The sequence below is a fragment of the Sminthopsis crassicaudata genome, chromosome 6 (genome assembly GCF_048593235.1).
Source record: "Sminthopsis crassicaudata isolate SCR6 chromosome 6, ASM4859323v1, whole genome shotgun sequence".
Lineage (NCBI taxonomy): Eukaryota > Metazoa > Chordata > Mammalia > Dasyuromorphia > Dasyuridae > Sminthopsis > Sminthopsis crassicaudata.
In genome coordinates, this window is record NC_133622.1 from 67278398 (window position 1) to 67289097 (window position 10700).

The 10700-nt window shown below is 34.7% G+C and overlaps 1 protein-coding gene across 8 annotated transcripts in view; it reads right to left on the reverse strand.

The window, feature by feature from the left end:
• LOC141545529 (malate synthase-like) overlaps window positions 1–10700 on the reverse strand; it is a 102268-nt gene that overhangs the window by 51770 nt on the left and 39798 nt on the right. For all 8 annotated transcript variants that reach the window (XM_074272623.1, XM_074272617.1, XM_074272616.1 and 5 more), the window contains 3 exons: window positions 9607–9805; window positions 8122–8200; window positions 2792–2884 (listed from right to left, as the gene is read on the reverse strand). In XM_074272623.1, the coding sequence (XP_074128724.1) occupies window positions 2792–2884; window positions 8122–8200; window positions 9607–9805 (371 nt within the window). The remainder of the gene's footprint in view (window positions 1–2791; window positions 2885–8121; window positions 8201–9606; window positions 9806–10700) is intronic.

Genomic DNA, 10700 nt, shown 5'->3' on the forward strand with positions numbered 1-10700 from the left:
TATTTTTCCCCTAAATGTTTCCCCATATCTTCTAATGTATATAGCATAGGATTGCACTTTTGAAACTTGAAAGGGCCTTAGAAGTCATCTAATCCCCACCTTTTTTATGGAGTGTAAATGATTCTAGGTTACAGACACAGTAAATAATTCAAACTCTAATCCTCTGACTGCAAATATGGTACTTTCTCCACTGTGCCACACTGACTTTGGGTATCTTATGGGCCTCTTAAAATCATTCTTTCAAATGGGAGACCTTATGGGAGAAAGCCAACTCACTATCTGCTCCCTGCTTACAAGGGACAGTGGCCCACCCTGAATCAAAGCAGCCCTAATGCTCAATGCTCCATCTTTCAGCTAAAAAAAAATAATGAGCGGCAAGAAAGGGGAAGGATTTGGGATCCTGACAATATCACTTTTAAACCACTTTTTTTTTTTTTATCATTATAATTGTTATTTAAAAAGAAAAAAAATCAAAACCCAGTGGTTAGAGTTTGCATTTCAAGAACATATAAGTGGCAAAACATTAAGACATTTCACTCAAGGGGGTAATATCGGAATTTTGGGGCATCTTTTTCTGTTACTATAAAATGAGGGATAATAATACTCAATCTACCTTTCAGAGGCTTTATGAATTTTAGTTGAGATAATGTAAAGTACTTTGAAGTTATAAAATGCACTGGAGAAGGAAATGGCAAACCTTTCCAATATCTTTGCCAAGAAAACGCCACACACTTTTAAGCTACTTTAGGGTCACAATCAGACATAACTGAAATGGCTGAATAACAACAAAACAATTTAGTGTCCCTCAAAAGGTGGAGAAAGTGCGTACTTAGGTATCTCAAGGGAAATGCTGAAACAAAAAATTTTTGGATACCTAGTCACCACTTTTAAAATCTTTTTCTTCTTGTTATTTGTCCCGTGTTCTAGAAGATGACCATGGCATCAAGGAGGTGATGCCATGGACAGGCAAGTGGACTGGATTAAGTAAGGTCCTGGAAATCCTTGTCTTTCAACACTAAAGGTATAGATCCAGCTCATCTATAATAACAGCACTTACCTCATAGAGCTGTGAAGATCAAATTATCTAACTTATTTTGGTAAACATTAAAGCACTATGTAAATCCTAGCTGTCTCAAGGACCTATTATGGTTTTGCATATCCTTAATTTTAGTTTCCTTTATCAACTATTCCTTAAGCAAAATAAATATACTCTAGTTTTGTTTATTTACCTCAAAATGTTTTTCTCTGACTATTCTGGCACATAAAATGCTTTTCTTTCTGTTTTTGGTCTCCTTCCTTGGGATATATGCTCACTAGTGAGATCAATGGATCCAAGTATGGTAATGGCTTAATGACTTTTGTTTCATCATTTCAAATTCTTTTCCAGAAGGGTTAGACTACTTCACAGCTCCACCAACAGAGCATTAATATACCTGTTGTGCTGTGGTCCCTAATGATTTATCACTTTTTCTTTTTGTCAGCTTTGCTAAAACATTCTAGGAGAGTAAAGATGGCCCACCAGCCTTGCGGGATTATCAAGAAAACCAAGTGTTTACTGGTAGAACTAGATAAAAACAGTGCATGATATTTTTATGTGGTCATTGCAGGCTTGTAGGATTTCCCTTTTGAAGAAGGGTTTTTAAACCTAAACTGTTTCTTTGAGAAGGGTAATACCTAGCATTTATATGGTGTTTACTACCTATCAGACACTTTACTAAGTGCTTTATATGATTTACAAGGAATTTACAGTTTAGAAGAAAACTGAGGCAAACAGAGGCAAACTGACTTGCCCAGGCATGATTTCATTTGAACTTCTGTGTTTACACCATGTTCTTCTTTAGTCTCATTATCTGACATTCGATTCTTCTCCAATCACTTCTTCCTCATGTCATTCACTGATTCCTTTTTTTTTTTTTTTCCCCACTACCACAAAGGTTTTCTCTTTGGGCCCAGTGTTTCTCCATTCTTCCCCCTCCGTGATATCCACCTGTGGTTTCCACTGCTGCTTCTGTGGAGATGACTCTCACATCTGTAGACATCTGATGTAGTAGACATCTGATCTCACCTAAGAAGCTCTCCATTTTTCTCCCAACTGTCCTGCAATTCCTTCAAACTCTCCATGACCAATATCTTCTTACCTCACATCCTTCTCTCAGAATGAAAACTTCCTGACTCTTCACTCCTCTCCCTCTCTTGAATGGTCCCTCAGGTATCTTACAACATTTAAAGGTTGTACAGAACCACATAATTAAGTACATAACTAGATTTTGTCTTAAGTGCTCTTTGTTTCATAGGAGCACAGATTTGTCTGACTGTAGCTGGAAAGAGCCTCAAGAGACCAACTGACCCAACTCCTTCATCTGAAAGGAACAAAGTGATTTGCTCAAAGTTACACAGGTAGGAAAAGCTGGCATGTGAACTCATCTGCTCATTTAATAATCTTTTAAAATGTTTTATTTTTCTCCCAGTTACATGTTAAGAGACTTTCTCATTTTAAAATCCAGGATGTCTTTCTAACATCCATGTCTTAAACCCCTTTTGAATAACCCCACAATGCATTGCACAAGGCCAGGTACTTAGTAAATAGAGCATGGACTCAGTGTCCTAAGAATCTAAGCACGACCACTATCAGGGAACAGAACGGAGAATTCTTTCTGTGGCACTATTACAGACTTTAACTTGAAGTTCTGTACTGAGGTTTTCCGTTGGCTACAAGTCCTTCTCTATCTAATGTCTGATGTATGTCTATCTTTAATCTGGTAATAAAAGACTTCACTGGGAAAGTACTTACTGCAGGCATGGTTAGTAGTTCAGTTGCAGTAATGTTCACTCCTTCAGGAATGACATGTAACTGATTGGGACCTCTTGTGTATTCCTTAAAGAGCTGTGCCAAAGAGAAATAGATGTTAAGACTATTGTAATACTGTTCTGGGAAGTTATTACTTGTAGCTGAAAGTCGGTTATGGTTTTTCTGTTTTAATTGTCTTGTGTGTTTGAGCTTTTATCCCTCATTTGAGCCACATTAAAATAAGATTTTTCTCTTCATCACCAAATAAGCTATTTTCACCATATCAAAGTATTAGTATAAGGTAGTAATAACAATGGACCTACATCCTTGTCCAGTGCACCATTGCTATTTAATAAGATTGTTGAAAACCTTTCTCTCTACTCTGAAGGTTTAGCAATTTGTACATGGCATATTGAAATAGGATGATACTCATGAAATAGGATGTGAATACAAGCATTGTATTTAGACTGGTGTTTCATGCTAACTAGTACTTTTAGTAGTGATATATTATATTAGCCCAAAAAGAAAATTATTTTTCTATCCCAAATCCTTTAAGAAACTCTTTTTGCTTTATTTTTTTTATCACTGGAAAGCCCTAATTGTTAGGCATGATGATAATGATGATGGAAAACTTCAGTTATTTGGACATTACCAAAAGTATGGTAGCTAATACATTTTAAAGGATAATTTTATTCATGAAAAGATAGAATTCCATGTAGAGATAATTTTTAATATTCACTTTTATAAGATTTGAGTTTCAAGTATTGTTATGGGAAGACTCTGGAAGATGGTGGAGTAGGCCTATAAATTTCAAGCTTTCCCAATTTTCCTACAAACAGAACAAATTTACACCTCTAGGCAAACACAGACTGCTGAAACCCAAAGAAGACAGAGTGGGCACAATCCCAGAATTTTAGAAAACCCCAGGCTAGGGATTAACCTGTCGGAAGAGCAAACACTTCTGGGCTAGATCTGTAGAAACACTTAGTGAGGACCCCCTGGGCTATCTAGGTGTGGCTGGAGCTTCTGAAGGAACCACAGAGACTTTCACTTCCTGGACTGCTTTTAGAATCAGGGATTTGACACCTAGAACAGAGGGAACTTCAATTAATTAGGAACACCAGGCCCAGCTGTGCTACAGAGACATGGCCCTAGGTAAGGAGGAACCAGCACACATTGCTGGCTTCGAGCACTTGCAGGAGGGGAAGCTCTTGGTTTGGGGTTTCAGGTCAGGGGGGAGAGCTGAAGTGAAGCCAGAGGTACCATACCCACCCACCCACCCCATGATTAGAGGTACTTACATTAATATTTCTTATTTTGAAAATTAATCAGCAAAGAAGAAAGAACCCAACCATAGAAATTTACTATGGAAACAGGGAAGACCAGGTTTATTTTCAGAGGAGGACACTTAAGTAAAAAAAAAAACTTCTTCTACCCCAAAGAATAATGTGAAATGGCTCCCTGTCCAGAGAGAATTATAGAAAAACTGAAAAAAAATTAAAAATCAAATGAGACACATCAAGGAAAAAAATTAAAAAATAAAAATCATCCAAGAAAAACAAGGTGGTTATGTTAAAAAAAAATCCAACCTAGAAAAGGAGATACAAAGTCTTAAAGATGAAAATAGCTCTTTGAAAATTAGAATTGGGCAAGAGGAACCCATTGAAGCTATAAGAGACCAAGAAATAACACAACAATATAAAAAATAAAAAAATATTAACAGAATGTAAAACATAAGGAAAATAGCAGATGTGGAGAAAACAAGAAAAGAAAATATAAGAATAATTGGACTACCTAAAAGTTGTGACCAAAAAAAAAAGAATCCTGACACAATAATGCCAGAAATAATCCAAGAAAATTGTCCTGGAGTGACAGAATAAGGAGAAGGTAGAAATAGAAAAAAGTCCACCAGTCACCACCTCAAGAGATGCTTTGTGGAAAATATATAGGAATATGATTGCTGAATTTCTAAATCTCCAGATCAAAGAGAGAATTTTGTAAGAAATAAGAAAAAAACATTCAAATATATTCGGGCTACAATTAGAATTTTACAGTACTCATCAGCAGCCACAATAAAAGCCCTCAGGTCCTGAAATAATATATACTGGCAATCAAAAAAACTAGGCCTTTGGCCAAAAATATTTTATCCAGAAAAATTATAATATTCAATGGGAAAAAAATGGACATTCAACGAACATTCAGAATCTCAGGACTTTCTATCAACCATATTTAGCATATAAGAGCCAATATCCAAGATTAGTTTCAAGGAACTCAACATGAACAAATCATTTATTTTTTTTTAAACATGGAAATATGTACCATTTTTAAGATTGACATTAGTAATGGAGTAACTCAAAAGAAAGATATAAAAATGAAGTGCAGAGGAAGAACAGACAGAAGCATTAGAGGGGGGAAGAGGACTAATAGTTCTGAAAACCTACTCACAATGGGGATGAGTTTAAATAAGCAACATCATATATATATATATCATGAAGGCTATAGCAGACTCCAAAATCTATAAAGAAATTGTGGGGAGGGATTGAAGGAGGGTGAAGCAAATGGGTGGGAGAAGACAAAGGAGGATCCATGGGTGGGGGGAGGTTAAGAAATAGCAAGGTATGTTAAGGAGTAGAATTAAAGTAGCAAAATTAGCAGGGATAAAAAGAAGAGATACACACAAATACTATAACAAGGATCAGGAGTCAAATTTATTAGGAAAAAAAAGTACAGCTAGCAATCGTTGGTGTTAGATAAAGTCAAACTTAAAGATTCAATCAAGAGAGAAATCTATGTTATATGTCAGCCATACGAATATTGCTTCAAATGCATGTTTACATATGGGTAAATGCATACATATATGCATGTGTGTATATATATATATACATTATATACACACATATTTATATATATGTATGTGTGTCTAAGTATATGTAGATGTGTATGCATGTTGCTGTACGTATGTATGTAGATATGTGTATATATGTGTGGGTCTGTGGATAGGTGCAAATGTGTGTGTATCTATTAAATATATCTGTGCTTAACTATACCCTGTTTGGGGAAGGTGAGAGGGATAAAAGAGGAAAAAAAAGAATAAAGTAAAAAAAAGTATGCAGCAGAGAACAAAATAACTTACAAGATAGCAAAGAAAAGATGGATACTTGTGAATATAATTTCTTCTAATATATATATAAAAATTTTTTTAAAAATTTGTTTCAAGATTTTTTCTTCTCTCCCTTTCCTCAGACAGTAAGTAATCTGATATAAGTTATACATGTACAATAATTTAAAACATATTTCCATGGAAATATGGAAAGGAAAATCAAAACAAAAGTGAAAAACCATGAGAAAGATAAAACAAAAACAAAAAAATGGAAATGCTATGCTCTGATCTCCATAGTTTTTTCTTTGGAATATCTCTCCTTTTGTAAAAAAATATCCAAGTGCTATCAGTTGGAAGATGACTGGCTAAGTTAGTTATTGTTCTAATTAGAAATGAGGAGCAGCAGGCTGATTTCAGAAAAGCCTGGGAAGACTTACATGAACTGATACTGAGGGAAGTAAATAGAACCAGGAGATCACTGTACACAATAGCAGCAAGACTGTGTTATGAGCAACTAGTCTTACAAAAATAAATATTGAAAATAATGTTTACATGTATTTGGAGGAAAATACTACTGAGAAAAAGAAAACCATCCAATATATTTGGGAACTAACATAAACACATAACCCCAGAAATCATCCCTTAATGCATAAATGAAAAAAAGGACAGGCATTAGCAAATAAGAATTGAAAACAACCATGTGATGGAATGCTCCAAATCACTAATAAAAAGACAAAATCAAATCAAAACAACCAAGTTTTACCTCACAACCAAAAAACTCAAAGATATGACAAAAGATTGAAATAGTCAGTGTTGGAAGGATTGTGGAAAGTGAAGCAAACAGGTACACTGGTGGTGGAACTGAGTCAATAAGTAATTTTGGAAAGCAGTTTGGAATTATGCAAATAAAGTGAGTAAAATGCTCATGCCCTTTGACCCAAATATTCTGCTACTAGTGTAATATCCCCAAAGGCCTGTAAGATGATGAAAGTTCCCAAATTATTTATGCCAGCATTTTTGGTAATGTTCATGAACAGAGGATTGTTTCATTCTCATCAACTTACAAAACGAGTAGCACTTATTAGGTGCTCAATAAATATTTTTAACTGACTAGCTAGAAATCATGCAATTTGAGGAATGATTAAAGAAAAAGGGATATTTAGCCTAGGGAACATATTTAAGATAGATATAAAAGCATTGGAAGGTTTTCCCCTGGAAAGGGGAATGAGATTTGCTTGGTTTATCCCATAGGGCAGAATATGGATAATGCTGCAGGGGCAAATTTAGGATAGATAATAGACACATGGAAAAGCTTTCTAACAGATATGTCTGCAAGTAGAAGCATTTGTCTGGGAAGATAAAGAGTTCCTTTTCTTTAAAGAGGAATCCAAATGACTTTCAACTTTGTTGTACTTATCCAAGTATCATAGTGGATTAAGAGCTGGTCTTGAGAGTCAGGACAATCTAGATAAAATCTCATCCCAGACACTTACTAGGTGTGTTCTTGGATAAGTTATTTAAAACTTCTGTCTGTCTCAGTTTCTTCATCTGTAAAATGGAAATAATAATGGTGTCTCTCTCCCAAGGTGTAGTAAGAATAAAATGACAATATTTGTAAAGCATTAAGTAAATATATAGAATTTAGATGGCTTATGAGATAGATGCTCTTTAAACTATAAAATTAATAATTCTGAGACATTAGGGATGGAGAGATGAGACAAATTTAGGTGCATCAGTTCCTTACTAACTACTTTTGTTTTTTGTAATGACTTAGAAAACATGAGCTCAGGCTCATGTTACCTAGTTCAAAGTGATGGACAGTTTGATGAGTTAACCAGAAGAATAAATAATAAAGGAGGTGATTCATTCTGACTGTGATCTGATAATACCGAAAAACATCAGGTAAGTAAGAGAGAGAGGGCTTTCCAAACACAGCACAATTCTTTATGACAAGTTAGTATTTCAATTTAAGAGTAAAAAAAAATTAGAGATTAGAATAAGTAATCAAGAACATAAATACAGTGAGTTTATTTCCTGCTTCCTTAATGCCACAATCAGGTAAAATTTAGTGATTCAAAATCTTTTATGCAATAAAATAATGCCAAAGAAAGTATAACATTTTTAAAAAGTCAGTCTTTCTTAAATTATACAATATACTTAACTCAAAACCATTTAAAAATAAAAGAAAAACAAACATATAAGATCTTCCCAAATGTAAAACATACAAAGGTACCTTCTGCATTGGTTCCACCAAACCAATATCATACACCATAAATCCATCCACTCCAGCCTTAATTTCAAACGATTTGAGCCTAGGATTAGCAAAGAAATTCATTGGTCATCTGTTTATATTCAGACTGTTTTATTAGGTTGTTGTTTTGTTTGTTTTTTTTTTAAATAAAACCTTAATTTGGAAAGTTTTGTACTTGTTTTTCCTAAAGCTGTCAAAACATCAAGTGACAGTTTCCTCATCCTGACCCATAGGATATTTGTAGTTCAATAGTATCTCAACTATCCAAATACAATGAGAACTCAGAAATAAGCCAAGCAAAATAAGCCTTAGAGTCTTATAGTAGTTTAAACAAACCCATAACCACCACAGGTACAACTGTTTTGGTTTAGAATTGTGTGGAAACTTATGTTAGCGACTGAATGAATGAGTTGATCATAAGATTTTTTTCCCTCTAGTTCTTTACAGACTAACTACATCAGACGGGTTATGAAGGTGAAAATGTAGAGAGAAGGAATTATTGCTCAAAGAAGTTGACCTCCAAGAAGCAGGAGAAAAGAAAGAATCAAAGCAACAACCCTGGGACATTTAGTTCACAGGCAAACAAGGCTACACAGATCAATGTGAATAAGTCATCCAAAAAAAAAGAAAATCAAATGAGAGTCAGTATGTTCTAAGAAGGTAGGAAAGCATGTACATATTTTTATAGAATTTTCATAAAAATGGCAAGTATGTTTTTTTACAAAGATTAGCAATATTTGTTTCCATTGAGAGCAGAAAAATGAGATCATGAATTATCTGCTTGTTTGTTTGCTATTATTTCATTAATGAAAATAGAATAAATGAAAAAATAGATAGAAATTAGAAGAAGCATGGTCAACTCTAAAAAAAAACAGACCTTAGTTCTGATAGTTTTTGGTGAGCATTTCTACATACTCCCATACTGTGTAGTACAACACAAAAATACTGGGTGTATAGTCAGAAACCATGGCTATTTTGAATCTTGATTCTGTTGTTACTTTTGTGAAATTTTTTTTTTTTCTGAAGCAATTGAGGTTAAGTGACTTAGTCAGGGTCACACAGCTAGGAAGCATTAAGTGTATGAAGTCTTATTTGAACTCAGGTCCTGACTTAAGGCTGGTGCTCTATCCACTGAGTCATCTAGCTGCCCTTTGTGAACTTTTTAAAAACTGCTTTTCTCTGGGCCTTATTTCTTTCATGTGTAAAATGAAAGGATTGGAACATCGTTAATATCATTAGACCGTTTTGAAAGTGCTAGGTTTGAAGTCAGGATCTGTATATCAATCACTCTGGGCCTCTTTCATTATCTGATAAAATGAAAGGATTGGGCTAGATTATCTCTAATGTATCTTCCAACTCTAAATCTATCCTCCTGTGATGATTCTGGTCTCTCAGTTTCAATCTCAAATGAAAGTACAATTAAGAATTTGCTGTATAAGTCCTAAAAAGTTTTAAAGATTTTCTTACCGTTTAACAGTTGCTAAGACTGACTGGTAGCTGTCACTGTTTTGGTCCTTTGGTAGTAACAAGGCAGCCATCCCTCCAGTTGCCAGAGCCCCTCGCCTGTGACATGTTTGCACCAGTAAATCCATGTAACTCTTGAGGAAAAGCTTTTCCATGTTAACATACTTGCTTCTGTCTGGCAACAAGAATTCAGCTCGATGACCTGATAAAAAAAATGGGATGAAAGAAGAAAAGGAGGTGAAAAGAGATACGAATCAAAATGTTCACTGTAAAATTTTCTGTACAGGTCTGCTTCATAAATCCTAATCCCAACCTTTTCAAACTGAAAGCATGAATTAGATCAATTCTCACATTAAGAAAACAGGTATTTTTAAAAATGCTGAGAAATAGTCCCTTTCCTGGCATAGTTATTTTTCTTTTATGAATTCCATTCAAGAAACTTTTTTTAAAACCATTTATTATATTCAAGAACTGTCTTAGACACTAAGGACATAAAATTTTTAAATGATAGCTACACACTTCACAGAGTTTAGAATCTGTTGTAGGAGGGAGAATAATGTGTACAGATAAATATGATGCAAAATACCATGTGGCAAGGGCAAAAGAGAAATCTAAGAAAATTTGAGAAGGGAGAAATCACTTCCTACTATAGGATAAGAACAGAGGGCAGCATATGCTGTATACTCTAAGGTATACTTCACAGAGGAGATGGTACTTAAGGTGGATTTTTTTTTTTTGGAAGAATGGCATTTCTACTGGCAGAGATGAAGAGAAGATGCTATTAGCTTTTGTGGAAAGAGATCAGGGAACATATTGGTTTGGCTGGAACATGGAATCCATGAAGGAAAACAGTATCCTAAGTGAAGAGATGGCCCTATTTGACTCCTACCTCCTCTAAAACCTTTTTCCTTTAAACCCTTCCTGTCAGTCTTGGCCCAGAAAAGACCTTCAGTTAATAAAATTAAGAAATTTAGGTTATCTTCTTTTCCTTTAAGAATCCCACTTGCCATTTCTGGTGACCACATTGCTTACCTTAGGTTTACTGAGAATAGACACACTTTTAAGGTTACTGTAAAAACAAACAAACCAACCCCCCC